Raw genomic sequence first — 16,270 nt, 5'->3', positions numbered from 1 at the left:
AGGCTCTGGAGCTGTAAGCACAGAAAAATGGATCAATTTTCAGTTTGCTGATCCTGCCTCTTTTGGAGGGGGTGGATCCACCTGAGCAGCCCAAATGACAGCAAAAAAATCCCTGAAACGCTTAAAACTGCTGTTGGGGTCACTGCTCTAGAGATGATTCTGCAAATCTGTGCTGCCCCACCTTGCCAACATTTGACTTTTTCTGTTGTTGGCAGAATTTTTACAAGGAGAAGAAGCGAGAGGACATTTACATCAGGTAGGCAGTGTCCCTCCACGAGCCTGGAAAAATCCTTGGTGCTCCCTTGGGTGCAGGAGCCCTTCACAGCCAGGAATGGCCTTTGCTTTGCTCAGGTACCTGTACAAACTCAGGGACCTGCACACGGACTGTGAGAACTTCACAGAGGCTGCCTACACCCTGCTGCTGCATGCTGAGCTGCTCCAGGTATGCCAGGGGTGGGGTTTAAATCAGGCAAAACCAGCCCAAAATACTCAAATCACTTTTTTTTCTTATGTTTTCCTCCTGAGCTGCTCCAGGTATGCCAGGGCTTGGGTTCAAACAGCCCAAAATAACCACTGCACTCTTCTTTTTTTCTTTTTTGTCGTGTGTTTTACTCCTGAGCTGCTCCAGGTATGCCAGGGTTTGGGTTTAAATCAGGCAAAACCAACCCAAAATAACCCCATCACTATTCTGTTTTTTTTTTTTTTTTTCATGTATTTTACTCCTGAGCTGCTGCAGAAATGCCAGGGCTTGGGTTTAAATCAGGCAAAACCAGCCCAAAATAACCAAATCACTTTTTTTTTTCCTGTCTTTAATGTGGCTTTGAATTTTGTAGGTACCTGTGGTGAGTGAGGGGCTTCAGAGTCTTGCAGATTCCACAGCAAAATAATGATGACTCTGATGTGTATAATGATATATATAAAATTGTATCATTATATATATGATGATATGAGAGACATATAATAGATAATAGTTGCATATTATATGCTATATAATCTATATTACAATATATATTATATCGCATATAATGTGTATAATGTATTATATAGTATGATATATAATACATTTTATATTATAATATGATAATAAATTCTATAATAATATAAATTAGCATTTATATTTATTATTATGCTTTATTATATCATAACATATAATATATTGTTATATATTCTAATATGTGTAATATGTTGTTGTGAATTATGTAGTGTATTATAATTTTATCATCTTATGTCAGAACATTATATATGACAATATAATAATATAATATTTTATATCAAAATAATTAAAATATATATCAAAATATTATATATTTAAAATATTTTTATATATATCAAAATAAGTGCTATAATAAGGTAATAATGATAAAAAAGAAAATAATTCTCAGCATCAGTCTGTTGCCTCCTCCTGCTGCAGTGAGCTGGGGAAGAGCATCTCATCTTTTTATCCCTGCCAACTTCCTGTGCATTGCTGAGGGACCTGTTTGGAGTCACCCACGGGGAGGATTCCTCTGGAAACATTCCAGATCTTTCACCTTTTTGCCTTTTTCCCTGTCCCAGTGGTCAGAGAAGCCGTGTGCCCCTCACCTGCTGCAGAGGGACAGTTACTCTGTGTACTGCCAGCAGGAGCTCAAGGAGAAACTCTACCAGGAGATCATCTCCTTCTTCGACAGGGGCAAGGTGAGGACCCAGCCTGCTCCTGCTGCAGGTCCCCTTCAGCTTGGATTTAGGGAAAATCCCCCTGGGAATGGATTTAGGGTTTCCTGCCTGGGAGAATCCCCCTGGGTTTGGATTTAGGGTTTCCTGCCTGGGAGAATCCCCCTGGGTTTGGATTTAGGGTTTCCTGCCTGGGAGAATCCCCCTGGGTTTGGATTTAGGGTTTCCTGCCTGGGAGAATCCCCCTGGGTTTGGATTTAGGGTTTCCTGCCTGGGAGAATCCCCCTGGGTTTGGATTTAGGGTTTCCTGCCTGGGAGAATCCCCTTCAGTTTGGATTTAGGGTTTCCTGCCTGGGAGAATCCCCCTGGGTTTGGATTTAGGGTTTCCTGCCTGGGAGAATCCCCCTGGGTTTGGATTTAGGGTTTCCTGCCTGGGAGAATCCCCCTGGGTTTGATTTAGGGTTTCCTGCCTGGGAGAATTCCCCTGGGAATGGATTTAGGGTTTCCTGCCTGGGAGAATCCCCCTGGGTTTGGATTTAGGGTTTCCTGCCTGGGAGAATTCCCCTGGGAATGGATTTAGGGTTTCCTGCCTGGGAGAATCCCCCTGGGTTTGGATTCAGGGAAATTCCCTTGGGTTTGGTTTCCTGACTGATGATTTCCTTTGGGTTTTGGATTCGGGGTTTCCTGACTGATGGATTCCCTTGGGTTTGGATTTAGAGTTTCCTTACTGGTAAATTCTCTTGGGTTTGGATTCAGGAAAATTCCCTTGGGTTTGGATTCAGGGTTTCCTGACTGGTGAATTCCCTTGGGTTTGGATTTAAGGCTTTGAGGTCCCTTCCCACCCAAATTCCAGGATTCCCTGCTGAGACAAACCCGAGGAGCTGCTGTCCAGGTGCTGCTGGAGGAGGAGACCACCTGAGCTCCTCTCTGTGCTGTTCAAACCTGTCCTTCCTCCTCCCAGGGCCTCAGTTCATCCTCTCAGGATCTCAGTGCAGACCTGGCTTTGGAAATCACTCCCAGATCCCCAAATCACCAGATCTGATTGACTGTGATAATCCCTAAAAAATAAAAATAAAAATAAAATCACAGCACAGTCTGGTGGAAACTTGGCAGAGCGTGAAAGTTAAATTTAAAAAAAAAAGAAAGTAAAATCAGCTGCATTTTTGTTTACCTCTCTGTAAAGGCTTTTAACTGAGTCCCTCATGTTTCTTGTGCTCTTCTTTCCCTCCTGCCTCTGTGGAGATGTGGGAAAAAGCCATTCAGCTGAGCAAGGAGCTGGCTGACATGTATGAGAACAAAATCTTTGACTACGAGGGACTTGGGAATCTCCTGGTGAGCCTTTTTTATTTTTTTTTTCTCCTTCATTTCCAGCAGGCTGCTGACTGCTTAAATTAATACTGTTCAAGCAGGATAAGCCTAAAATAAATTTATGTCGAAGACAAACAAACCCAACTTAAGCCCATGGCTTTGCAAAGGTTAGGAGTAGAGTAAATATTTTCATAGTTTCTTCTGACCTCCTAATCAGCATGATAATACCGTGTGCAGATGTTTAGAATTCTTGATTTTAGCCAAATGAAGTAACAATCAAGGTGTGTTTTCAGGCTCCATAAATCTCATCGCTTTGATATTTCTGTGGTAAAAGTGCTGGGCATGAGCACAGGGCTATAGAATCCTCTTGGCTCTGAATTCTGCTTTTTTAGTGGTTCAGGGTGGAACCAGATGGTCTTTATGTTGTTCCACAGCAGTCATCTGCCCAGTTTTGTTCCTGCCAGTTCTCTGACATTTGTCACCATTTGTGGCTGCTCAGTTTCGGGATATATTTGGTATTTCATTTGTTTTGCCACAGTGAAGGATTTCAAGAATCCTTCTGGAACTCTAAAATCAATGTACTCGTGTCTGCAGACCAGGAAATGAACTTGGTTCTGGCCCAGACAAAGCAAATATTTAATCAAGTAAATGGATAAGGATGAGAGGCTGCATTAAAAAGCAACTGTGCAGTGTGTTCTGAGAGCATTGGATTGGAATTGTCCCTGGGAATGTTGAGTTGGCAGTGTCCTGGAGCATCCAAAGTGAAAGTGTGGTGGTGTTTTGTGGTTTGTTTTCCAGAAAAAAAGAGCGACTTTTTATGAGAATATTATGAAGGCCATGAGACCTCAGCCTGAATACTTTGCTGTTGGATACTATGGACAGGGTTTTCCCTCTTTCCTGAGGGTAAGGATCCTTCCCCACCCAACTTCTGCGCTGCTGGACACCCTAAAACCACAACTTCTGCAGAACTTCCAAGAAAATTTGGTGCCAAACTCCTTTTCCTTCCAGTGGCACTGACAGATCTAAATCCCAGGAGGGTTTCAGAGCATCTCAGTGTCTAAGAAGAGAAAAATCAGACGTGAAGTTTTCTGTGGAGCTCAAGTCAGCGTGTTAAAATAAGTTCTTTTATGGATTCAAGCAGAATTTACCTTTCACATTTTTGCTCCCTCTCAAATGGGATTGGTGCTGTTAGAAAATGTTCAGCCCGTGAAGAATTTGTTGCTTTTCAGCCTCAATCAATTTTCAGGACAGGGATCATTTCAGTGATCAGGGAGAGTTTGTCCCACACAGAAGAATTCAAGTGCAAAGGTGCTTCTTATTTCAGAGAGCTGCTGAGCACTGCTGGACCTGTGGGGAGCACAGGAATGACTCGGATTTCAGCAAAGCTGAAAATACTCCTGTGATTTAAAAATCTGGGGCCATTTCACCTTCTCAGGACTGGAGCTGTTTGAAGTTCTGGTCTTCAGTAGAAGCCAAGCTTAAAAAAAAAGAGGATGTTAAGTTAGAACTGTGTTTTAGATTGGCCTAGAAGGGAGATTTCCACTCCAGGTCATGTTTTGGAATCCATCCCTTCCAGAAAGCACGGCCGTGGTTTGGTGTTGGGTTTGGAGAGCAAAACTGCTGGATGTGGTGGGTGGTGCTGGTGGTCAGGAAAGGGACTGGGGTAAAAATCCCACCTGTGCCCAGCTGGCAGGGCTCTGGATTTAAGAATTCCTTGGCACATTTATCCTGTTATTAAAAATCAGCTCCTGGCCAAGATTGCCTTGTTCAAGCCGTGAGCTGTGGAAGTTCTGGGAGGTGTGAGCCAGCTCTGTGACTCTGAGGTGTTTGTGTGGCCATCAGCACCTGTTTGAGGATGTCCTGCTGGTTGTAGGCAGCCTTAAAAAGCTCTTTTCCAGCTCTGTGTGATGATTCTCTGTGGAGAAATGGATTTTTTGAGATAAATATCAGGTTCTCCCTGCAGGGAGTTGCTGTGCCCTCATCCCCTCCTCCTCATCTTCCCCTTGTTCCTTCCCTCCCCTCTTCTGCCCAGCTGGGATCAACCCTTCCCACAATCTGGAGAGGCATTTTGGAAAGCTCTGTGCCACTGCTTTGTTGAATTTTAATTCCTTTTTTGCTTCTCCTGCCCACAGAACAAGATTTTCATCTACCGTGGCAAGGAGTACGAGCGCAGGGAGGATTTCAACCTGAAGCTGCTGACCCAGTTCCCCAGTGCTGAGAAGATGACCAGCACATCTCCTCCAGCAGAGGAGATCAAGGCTTCCCCCAAACAGTGTATCTTTTGGGGTTGGGGGGCATTTTGGAACACCCCAGAGCTGCTTCTTCCCCACAAGGATGGAGCTGGTGAAGAGCAGTAATGAGAATTGAGGGGATTCTTGCTCCAGGGGGCATGGAAATGGGGCTCTGCAGAGTTGTGAGGGTGGATTTAGAGGCTGTTTGAGACAGCCAGAGTTAAACAAGTTGCTGTCAAGGTGAGGAATTTGCAGGGAGGGTTCCCTGTGCTCTCCCTGAGGTGGTGCTGACTGCTCTGGTGGGTGTTTCTGGGTGAAAGCTGTGAAAGTGGCCTGGAAAGGGAAGGGAGCTCCTTTCTTCCTTGCAGTCTGTGAGCATTTACAACTGCTGGGCTTTGTGTGTTTTTTTTTCCCCTGAAAGTCCATTTGTAAGAAGTGTGATTATGTCACTGAAAGTTGTTGGGTGTGCAGAGCCTTTAGTATTTTTTAATTCTTATTTCCCCCCTTTGCTGCTGGGACTCCAGGCTGTGTCCTGAGCTCCCCACCAGGCTGAAGCTCCTCTGAACTGTGACTGGCAGCCAGTGAAGATGCTCCAGGTTCCTGCCAGGAACTTCAGTGGGTAGCTCCTGGAGGATCCACATTAGAAAAACCAAATTCCTGTGCTCACCAGGGCGCAGGCTGAAGGATCTGAATATCCATTTTTGACCCTGAAGCCCTGTGCACAAAGACCCAAGGCAGGCAGTGACAGCAGATGCTCTGCCTGCAATCCTCCTGCCAAGCACTCAACCCACAGAGGAAATTCAAATCCATTCAGGACCAAACTTGGTATCAGAAATGCCTTTCTGTAGCTGCTTTGTTTCAGCTGCTTCCTCTGCATCTGTTTGTGTTTGTTGTGATGTTCCTGGCTCGGGATGAAGCCGAGCTGCAGAGGTTGGATGCAGATCTGAGTTTGGATGCAGATGTGACCCTTCTGTCCCCGAGGTTTGGGGCTGTTTGGTTCTGGCACAGCCCTGGGATGAAGGGGAGCAGCTGCAGGGCTTGGATTTGGGACAGCTCCTCGCTGGATTGCCACAAACACCTCCTGAGGAGATGAGGAGTGCCCAGATCTCTCTTGTGTTAGACAAACCTTGCTGCTTCTGGGCTTGGTTTTAGTTTCAGGCTCCTTTACCTCAGGCTCTTCCTTATTTCTTGAGGCTGGGGTAGGGTGGTTTTTTTTGTTGTTTTTTGGGTGGTTTTTTTTCTCTTTTAGGACAAAATACCTCGTTCTTCTTGGCAATGATGTGTTGAGGCTGCCCAGGTGAGCTGTGCTGAGCCTCAGGGGCTCCCTAAAGCAGCCCCCAGTGTCCCCAGCTGAGCACTGGGAGCTGTGGAGGGGCTCCAAGCCCAAACTCTCCTGAGACACAGAATTCATCAGCTGGGGCTCAGAGCCTGGTCTCATGTGGCTCTGAGCTCTGGCACTCAAAAAAAAAAAAAAAAAAAAAAAAGCTCTGGTTCTCTTCAGAGCTGCCCCAGTGAATTCAAGGATGTGTGGGGGCTGCCTTAAATCCCCCACTGGAACATTGCCACTTCAGAGGGCAGGGCATTCACAGGAATCAGCTCCTGGTGGGCTCAGACTGACTAAACTTTGCTTTTCCAGCCGGGTTTTGCTCCTGTAAAGCCTCAGCACGCTCCTCAGAGCAGAATTTTGGGGGACCATGAGGAGCTGTTGTGCTTGGGGATACAGTTACTAAGACTTTTTTTTAATGTCTGTCATTATTCACAGGTGCAAAAGCTGAGGGTGAAGCAATTCCTTTGTTCAGATGGCTTCAGGAATCTAAAAAGTGGGAGGGAAGGAGCAGCAGCCTCTGATAAATGACTGTAGGGTGAGAGAAGAGCCAAATGCAGCCACAGAACACTCATTGCCTTTTTCTTGTCTCCAAAAGCAGAGATCAGTGGTGCCTGACATTCCTAAGCATTTTCACCAGGGAATTTCAGCCCCTGGGAGTGTCCAAGGCCAGGCTGGGACAGTGGAAGTTGTCCCTACCCATGGCAAGGGGGTGGCACTGGATGAATTTCAAAGTCTTTTCCAACTCAAACCACTCTGAGATGATTATTTGTAAAGTCCTTTTATTTTATTTTTTTTTTTTTTTGGGGGGGGATGTTTTTTAATTCATGAGACGCCTCCAAACTGCAACATAATGCCTGGGATTGGTGATGAATTAGTCAGGTTTGAAGCAAAATTCCTAACAAGAGCACAAGGAGTTGTGGAAAAGTCTGACAATAGAAACAGGAAGGGTTTTTTTCTCTCCTTCTCTTGTTTTCCCAAAAGGGTTCCTAATTTTTCATCCTTAACCAGAGCTGCTCAGATGTGCAGTGCTTCATTGTGAAGCCTGTGATGAACCTGCCACCTAATTACAAAGATAAACCTGTGCCCGAGCAGATCTTAAAGTAAGTTATTTTTCTTCTCCCTCGACATTTTGTTTGTGTTTTCCCCCCCAGCTCGGGCTCAGGCAGCTCTGCCTTTGTGTCTTTGAATTGGGTAAATTCCTCCCCACAAACTGTGAGGAAACACTGGAACATTTGGGTGAGGAGGATGAGGAAAATCACCTTTTTACTCTGCTCCTTCCCAGCTACTACAGAGCCAACGAGGTGCAGCAATTCACCTACTCCAGACCTGTCAGGAAAGGAGAGAAAGATCCAGACAACGAGTTTGCTGTGAGTCTTTTGCTTTTTCTTTCTTTTCTCAGTGGCATTTCTACCAAACTGTCACATTTTCCCTGCCCCTGTGGCCCTGGAGGTTGGGAATTAAAAAGCAGGAGACACAAAAGGGAATTGCAGCCTTCACCTTGAGGCTGGGAGTGATGTCAAGGGGCTCCACAGCTGGAGTTTTAACCTTCAGCATCCATCAGAATCCAGATTTGTGGTGCTGTGTGAGCCCAGCATGATGCTCCATCCCAGCCAGAGCAGGTGGGAATGGCTCTGGAATTCCTGCCAGCTCCTTCTGGAAGCCTCATTCCATGCCAGGAGGGAGCTGAGTTGCAAGATCAATATTTCCCTTACATCTCAGAGATTTTTTTTTATTTTTTTTCCTTCTTCTCTGCCCAGAACATGTGGATAGAAAGGACAACTTACACCACAGCTTATTCATTTCCTGGTATCCTCAAGTGGTTTGAGGTCAAGCAGGTCACAACGGTGAGTTCTCCACAGAGGATCTCCTCCTCTCCAATCCCTCAGGGAATTCCACCCCTCAGTAGAATAAAGCCTTGGAACATTTAGGAATTCCACTCCTTCCACTGTGGCACAGATAAAAGCAAATTATTGATTTCCTTGCTCGGTGGAGAGGAAGGACTCACAGAGCCAGGGAAAATCCCAAAATGGTTTGGGTTGGGAGGGACCTTAAAATCACCCAGTGTCACCCCTTGCCGTGGGCAGGGACACCTCCCACTGTCCCCAGGCTGCACCAGGGACACTTCCAGGGATCCAGCTCCTCTGGGAATTCCAGCCCAGCCCCTCCCCACCCTCATAGCCATTTCCCAAAATCCTGTCCATCCCTGTGGCAGTGGGAAGCCGTTCCCTGTGTCCTGTCCTTCCATCCCTTGTCCCCAATCCCTCTCCAGGGAATTCTGGAATGGTTTGGGTTGGAAAAGGCCTTAAAAGTCACCCCTTGCCATGGGCAGGGACACCTCCCACTGTCCCCAGGCTGCTCCAGGGACACTTCCAGGGATCCACAGCTCCTCTGGGAATTCCATCCAGCCCCTCCTCACTCTCCCAGGGAAAGAATTCCTCCCTAAAAAAAAAAAAAAACCTGAACAAAGGCTCTCAAGGTTCGTCCTGCGACTCTAAAGCAGCTTCCCTGTGTCTCTTCACTGTCCCTCAGGAGGAGATCAGCCCCCTGGAGAACGCCATAGAGACCATGGAGATGACCAACGAGAAGATCACCAACATTGTGCAGCAGCACACGTGGGACAGGAGCCTGCCCGTGCACCCCCTGTCCATGCTGCTCAACGGCATCGTGGACCCCGCTGTCATGGGGGGCTACACCAACTATGAAAAGGTGAAAGCCAGGGAGCTCCTCTGGGTGCTGGGAGAGCTGGGAATGTTCCCCTGGAGCAGGGAAAGGCTCCAGAGAGAGCTCAGAGCCCCTGGCAGGGTGTAAAGGGACTCCAGGAGAGATGGAGAGGGATGGGGATGGAGGGACAGGACACAGGGAATGGAAAAGGAGAGATTGGGGTGGGATTTTGGGAAGGAATTCCTGGCTGGGAGGGTGGGGAGTGGCTGGGATGGGATTCCCAGAGGAGCTGTGGCTGCCCCTGGATCCCTGGCAGTGCCCAAGGCCAGGCTGGAGCAGCCTGGGACAGTGGGAGGTATCTCTGGACGTAGCAGAAGTGGCCCTGGGTGACTTTTGAGGTCCCTTCCAACCCAAACCATTCCAGAATTTCCTGGAGAGGGACTGGGGACAAGGGATAGAGGGACAGGACACAGGGAATGGCTTCATACTGATAAAGGGCAGGGATGGGTGGAATACTGGGAAGGAATTCCTGGCTGGGGAGGGGTTGGGCTGGAATTCCCAGAGCAGCTGTGGCTGCCCCTGGATCTCTGGAAGTGTCCAAGGCCAGGTTGGACATTAAGGACCAGGTAGATCCAAGCCCCAAAGTCCCTCCCAGCCCAGAGCACTGCAGGGCTGTGTGTCCTGTCCTGGATCTCTGCAGTTCCTCTGTGGAAAAGGAAGGGAGCTCCCTTCTTCCTTGCAGTCTGTGAGCATTTTTTAAGTGCTGTGGTTTGTGTGGGTTTTTTTTTTTTTTCCCTGAAAGTCCATTTGTAAGAAGCGTGAAGTGATTGTGTCACTGAAAGTTGCTGGGTGCAGAGCCCTTGCTATGTTTTAATTCTGATTTTTCCCCCTTGCTGGTGGAACTCATTTGCAGTGGGATAAAAACCTGCCTCATGGGGCACAGAGGTGCTGGGGCAGCCCAGGTGACAGAGAAAAGCCAAAACCTGGCTTTTCTCCCCTGGATTAATAAGGGATGATAAGGGAAAAGAGGAATTCTTGCCAGCAAGCTTCTCTGAACAAATAATTCAGGGGAAAAAAAAAAAAAAAAAAAAAAAAAAAAAAAAAAAAAAAAAAAAAAGGGCAGTGTTTCCTGTACAGATTTACTCAGCTGCCTTCACTTGAGCAGTGCAGGTTGTTCTTTTTTGGTCGTGTTTAACTTAAGCTCTTGATTCCCCTCCACCTAAGGATTAAATTGCCAACAGAAAATGCACTGCTTGGGTGGAATGTGGTGAAACACACTGAATTCTCCTCAGCTGTGTCCCTGTCCCATGAAAGGAGGTGTACACGTTAATTGGGAAGAAGTTAATTGGGCTGAGTGTTCTGGGGTCTGACTCCAGTTTAGAATTATGGAAGTGGGGAAGCAGTTAAAACTAGAAAACACAAAGTCTCTGAAGCCACATCTGGAAATACTCATTTCTGCTTCAAATTTTCCCTGTTCCATTTGCAGCTCAGTGCAGAACATTTGGCTTTAGTGGGAGGGTAAAATCTGAGTTTTAATTGTTTCAATTGCAGCCGAAAGCCAAAGCTGAGGTTTTTAACTTCTTTCCTCTTGCAATAATTAAGCACTTTCAAGGAAAATCCTCAGGGACAGTCTTTTCCCAGGCTCACCTCTATCCTGTTCAGGATCAAACTCCCAGCCCTATAAACTTGTACCACAGTCCAGTTTTACAGAAGTAAATATATATATATATATATATGTATTCAGAGGCTGAAACAGCTCAGACACAAATAAAAAACTTATTAGGGGGGTTTATCTAGGGAAAAAAAAAAAGAAAAAATAATTCTGACCTGGAATTGGGATCCATTTCAATGGGATGCATCATGAGAATTGGCACAATTTAAAGTTTTCAGTCCAGGAAAGTGGATTTGTGTTTATTCAGCTTCAAACCAAGCCCAGATTCTGCTGATTAAAGGTAAACCCAGAAGAACTGGAGACTAAAGGTGCTTTGTTGAAGGAAGCTGGGAGCCCAAATCTCATCATGGTCTTTATTTCTCCTGAATCTTTGTGAGCAGGGATTTCAGGGCTGCAGTCAAGGGAATTGCAGCAGGAGCTGCTTTGCTCTCCTTGGGACAGCTGAGAGGCTTTGGGTGTCCTTGTGGGCTGCTGGAAAATAAAAGAGGCTTTTTGAAGTCAGAACTTGAGGTTTTGGGTCTGCCACTCCCATTTAAGTGAGAAGTGATGGAACCTCAGTTGTTCAAATCGGGTTTGTGAGAAGGGGAATCAGGACTGAGCAAAACCTTTCTGATGCAGTAACTGTTTTCCCATGTGTTTCACTGGGAAAAATGTAATTTTTTTAAAAATAAAAAAGTGGTGTTTGTTCCTTTCTCCCAGCAAATAACCCTGGTTATTTCTCCTTCAGCTTGGTGCCAGCAAAATTTGGGTTTAATATGAGGAAAAATGGGCAGTGAGTTACTTTTGAAGGGTCTTCCCCTCAGAGCTGCCTGAGGAAAGCGTGTCTGTGTCACTTGTGTCACCTTCTCTCTGTGCTTCCAGGCCTTCTTCACAGAGAAATACCTCCAGGAGCATCCTGAAGATCAAGACAAAATCGAGCTGCTCAAGCAGCAGATTGCTATCCAGGTATGGGGTTGGGAAGGAGCTGGGGGAGTGAGGAAGAGGGAATCACAGAATCCTGGAATGCTTTGGGTGGGAAGGGGCCTTAAAGCCTTGAATTCGTTGGGGGATGTGAAATGGGTGAGGAATTGAGCTTTAGGAATGCTGGAATGGTTTGGATTGGAAAAGATTTTTAAATTCATCTATTTCCACCGCTTCCATGGGCAGAGACGCCTTCCCCTATCCCAAGTTGCTCCAAATCTCATCCACCTTGGCCTGGGGAAAAATGCTGATGTTTGTTCAACACCTGGAGCTCCACCACTGAAGTCCCCTGAGTGTCACCAGCTCTTGAGCCAGCAGCTGAGTTCCCTTACTGTGTCACTGTTTATCTTCCCCCTCTGCAAACCCAAACCACATGGCTTTAAATTGATCTGAGCTGTTTTAAGTGGCATTTTGGGAAGCAGGAGGGCTGCTCTGTGCTCCTGCAGCTCGTTCTCCTCCTGCCTCAGATGCCTCTCCTGGCCGAGGGGATCCGGATCCACGGGGAGAAGCTGACGGAGCAGCTGAAGCCGCTGCACGAGCGCCTGACAACCTGCTTCAGGGAGCTCAGGAGGAAGGTGGAGAAGCAGTACGGGGTCATAACTCTGGTGAGGGAGCCTGCTTTTTCTGTGTTTTACCCCAACTCCCCCTTTTTCACCCATGGGTGGGTGTGAGGTGGTGTCACAGAATCCCGGAATTGCCAGGGTTGGGAAAGAGCTCTGAGATTGCGGGGTCCCAGCTGTGCTCAAACCTTGTCCCCAGCTCAGAGCTCCTTGGACACCTCCAGGGATGGGGATCCAAACTTCCTTGGACACCTCCAGGGATGGGGATCCAAACTTCCTTGGACACCTCCAGGGATGGGTATCCAAACTTCCTTGGACAGCTCCAGGATGGGGATCCAAACTTCCTTGGACAGCTCCAGGATGGGGATCCAAACCTCCCTGGGCAGTTCCCATTCCTGAGCACCTTTTCCATGGGGAAATTCCTGCTGCTGTCCCCCCTGAGGCTCCCCTGGCCCAGCCTGAGGCCGTTCCCTCTGCTCCTGTCCCTGTGCCCTGGGAGCAGATCCCAAATCCCGCGGCTGTCCCCTCCTGGCAGGGACTTGTGCAGAGCCACAGGGTCCCCCCTGAGCTCCTTTTCTCCAGCTGAGCCCCTTCCCAGCTCCCTCAGCCCCTCCTGGGGCTCCAGCCCCTTCCCCAGCTCCGTTCCCTGCCCTGGATTCACTCCAGACCCTCCGTGTCTCAGCTGAGGGGCCCAGAGCTGGACACAGCCCTCGAGGTGTGACCTCCCCAGTGCCCAGCACAGGGGACAGTCCCTGCCCAGTCCCTGAGCCCACACACGTGTCTTTGGACCTTTGTTTTTGGCCACGTGGCCACACCTGTGCTCATGTCCCCTCAACTCCTCGGTGTCCAGCCAGCTGTCCCCAACCTGGGGGTTGTGGCCAAAGGGCAGGGCCTTGTTCATCCTCCTGCGCCCAGCAATGGCCCCAGGTGCTCCAGTGCAGAGCCCCAGGCCTCAATGCAGTCCAGGCCCCAGTGCAGCGCTGTGCAGGCCCCAGTGCGGGGGCCCCAGTGCAATGCAGTGCAGGCCCCAGTACAGAGGCCTCAGTGCAGAGCCCCAGGCCCCGTTGCAGCACCGTGCAGGCCCCAGTGCAGTGCAGTCCAGGCTCCAGTGCAGCGCTGTGCAGGCCTGCAGGCAGTGCAGTGCAGGCCCCATTGCAGAGGCCCCAGTGCAGTGCTGTACAGGCCCCATTGCAGAGGCCCCATTGCAGAGGCCCCATTGCAGAGCCGTGCAGGCCTGCAGGCAGTGCAGTGCAGGCCCCATTGCAGAGCCATGCAGACCTGCAGGCAGCGCAGGGCCCCATTGCAGAGGTCCCATTGCAGAGCCGTGCAGGCCTGCAGGCAGTGCAGTGCAGGCCCCAGTGCAGAGCCGTGCAGGCCTGCAGGCAGTGCAGTCCAGGCCCCATTGCAGAGGCCCCAGTGCAGTGCAGTCCAGGCCCCATTGCAGCGCCATGCAGGCCCCATTGCAGAGGCCTCAGTGCAGAGCCGTGCAGGCCTGCAGGCAGTGCAGTGCAGGCCCCAGTGCAGAGGCCCCATTGCAGCGCTGTGCAGGCCTGCAGGCAGTGCAGTGCAGGCCCCAGTGCAGAGCCGTGCAGGCCTGCAGGCAGTGCAGTGCAGGCCCCAGTGCAGAGCCATGCAGACCTGCAGGCAGTGCAGTGCAGGCCCCAGTGCAGTGCAGGCCCCGGTGCAGAGCCATGCAGGCCTGCAGGCAGTGCAGTGCAGTGCAGGCCCCATTGCAGAGCCGTGCAGGCCTGCAGGCAGCGCTGCCCCTGACGGCGTTTCCCCGCAGCCCGCCGTGCTGACCGAGAGGAAGCCCAGCAGGTCGGGCTCTGTGGTGCTGCCCTACATCATGTCGTCCACCCTCAGGAGGCTCTCGGTCACCTCCGTGGCCTCCTCCGTGGCCTCCATCTCGTCCACGTCGTCCGACAGCGCGTCCTCCAGGCCGGGCTCCGACGGGTCAGTGAGGGATTGATTGGAAACGATTGATTGATTGGTATTGATTGATAGCGGGGGGGGGTGTGCCTTAGCACCAGGTACTCTGAAATGCAAGTTTTATTCTATGGAAATACGTTTGGAAATGTCACTTGGAGGTCAGTGGTTATGTTCTGGTTTACAGGTTGAGGAGTGGAGCATTGAAATGTGGAGTTTGGGCTGAGGAGGGATAACCCACACAAGCTCCTCACTCTCCTGGCCTTCCCCATCTCATTTATTTCCAGGATGCTCCTTAAAACAGGCAGAGACAATGTGACAGAGCTCCCCTGAGTGCAGATTTCTGCAAGGACAAGAAACACCCTCCGAGCCCCTGAGCAGGCAGCATCTTGTTTAATTAGAGCTGCCCTTGCTGCCATTGGAGGGTGTTGGGTTTTGCCATTCTGATTGGAACACATTTGACAGCCTTTTGGTGCAGCTCGTCCAGCCAGCAGGAGGAAAAATACCTGAATTCAGGAAAAATACCTGAATACCTGAATTTTGAAACCTAGAAGGAAATTTGGTTTGGGGCACAAACCACCAGCACCTCCAGCTGCTGCCTCTGGAATTATCCCCAGTGCATCCCAGTGCCTCAGTTTCCCTAGAAAATGGGTGTGAGGCACCCCGAGGTGGTTTATTTTGTCAGCCAGGAGGTGAGTGAGGAACACAGCACTTGTTTCACCCTGTCTGCAGCTACAGCAACACCTGGGGACATTGTGTGCTGTCACTTTACTGACTTTACAGTTGGAGTTGGAGTAACTATGGGACAACTTTATTCTGGTGTAAGCAGAGTTGAGGTGCTTTGTTCAAGGTCAGTGAGGCTCCTGGCTGAGCATGAACTGCAGCTCTGGCTCCCTCTGCAAGCAGATCACACTTTACCTTGGACAAAACCCACATAAATACTCAGAATTCCAGGGGCAACAGCACAAATCCCACAGAAAAATCCATTATTCTGCCTCACTTTTTCCCAATAATCCCCCACACAAACGGAGAGGTGGCAGCTTTTTAACCAGCAGCCCTTTCCATGTCTGATGGACTCGTGTTTCGTGTTTTTCTCCCTCTTTTTGGGCCACAGATCTACCCTGGAGCCTCTGTTGGAGAGGAGAATCTCCACATCTTCCCGAGCTGAGGAGCTGCCTGTGAGAGATGACGGTGACAACAGGATCAGCAAACTCAAGAGGAAGGAGTGGAGCATTAGCAAGTCTCAGGTCATTGTGGAGAAGGAGCCAGAAGCAGAACTGACTGCCCAAATGGTAAAAAAAAAACCCATCACAATAACCACAGCAGCAATAAAACCCACAGCAGGAGCTGAGTGTTTCCATTGCTCTCAGCCCTGCTGCTTGGGGGGAACTTCATTAAACTGTGGGAGGGGTTCAAATACCAAAAAGCCTCTGAGTAAATCCCCTTTTTTTTTTTTTTTTGTTGTTGTTGTTTTTAATTTGGAAAATTCCTGTCACAGGCCCCAACTGCAGCTTGGGTGGAGGCTCAGGGAGGTGCTGAGCAGAGCAGTGCCCTGGGGGGCTCTCAGCACCGTGGCAAACCCCTGTTTTTGTTGGAGCAAGGAGCTCCTGCTCAGCCAGGCAGGGATCCAGCTGCCCAGCCAGATGTTGAGCTGCTGTCAGGCAGCACGAATCAAATGTCTGGGGAGGTGCAGAGCCCTTGGGTGGGTCAGGGAGTTGGGAAGAGGTGCTCTGGTGGTTCAGTCACCAGCTCTGTGAAGCTGGATGTGCTGGGCTCTGCTCCAGCCCTGTGTGAGGCAGGCATTCCTTGGGGAATAAAGCAGGATAAACCCTCAGAGGGCTGGGATGAAAAACAGGCTGGAGGCTGTTGGGTTTTAAGGCTCACAGTGGGTTCAGAGAAGGCACCCAAAGCACAGGGAGGAGTTTCAGCCCACAGGTAGAGCTGGACAGCCCTGGGATATTGTTCTGGTGGACAG

The 16,270-nt window shown here is 49.2% G+C and overlaps 1 protein-coding gene across 1 annotated transcript in view; it reads left to right on the top strand.

The window, feature by feature from the left end:
• Positions 1-16,270, top strand: part of DOCK5 (dedicator of cytokinesis 5) — a 63,854-nt gene that overhangs the window by 41,126 nt on the left and 6,458 nt on the right. Inside the window, exons 35-48 of the mRNA XM_066337377.1 lie at positions 216-256; positions 352-442; positions 1,555-1,674; positions 2,893-2,982; positions 3,757-3,861; positions 5,091-5,232; positions 7,535-7,616; positions 7,799-7,883; positions 8,274-8,360; positions 9,046-9,222; positions 11,711-11,794; positions 12,277-12,414; positions 14,156-14,322; positions 15,410-15,587. Coding sequence (XP_066193474.1) covers positions 216-256; positions 352-442; positions 1,555-1,674; positions 2,893-2,982; positions 3,757-3,861; positions 5,091-5,232; positions 7,535-7,616; positions 7,799-7,883; positions 8,274-8,360; positions 9,046-9,222; positions 11,711-11,794; positions 12,277-12,414; positions 14,156-14,322; positions 15,410-15,587 — 1,587 coding nt within the window. The remainder of the gene's footprint in view (positions 1-215; positions 257-351; positions 443-1,554; positions 1,675-2,892; positions 2,983-3,756; positions 3,862-5,090; positions 5,233-7,534; positions 7,617-7,798; positions 7,884-8,273; positions 8,361-9,045; positions 9,223-11,710; positions 11,795-12,276; positions 12,415-14,155; positions 14,323-15,409; positions 15,588-16,270) is intronic.

Source organism: Sylvia atricapilla, chromosome 28, assembly GCF_009819655.1.
Source record: "Sylvia atricapilla isolate bSylAtr1 chromosome 28, bSylAtr1.pri, whole genome shotgun sequence".
Classification (NCBI taxonomy): Eukaryota; Metazoa; Chordata; class Aves; order Passeriformes; family Sylviidae; genus Sylvia; species Sylvia atricapilla.
This window is presented reverse-complemented; position numbering and strand designations above follow the sequence as displayed.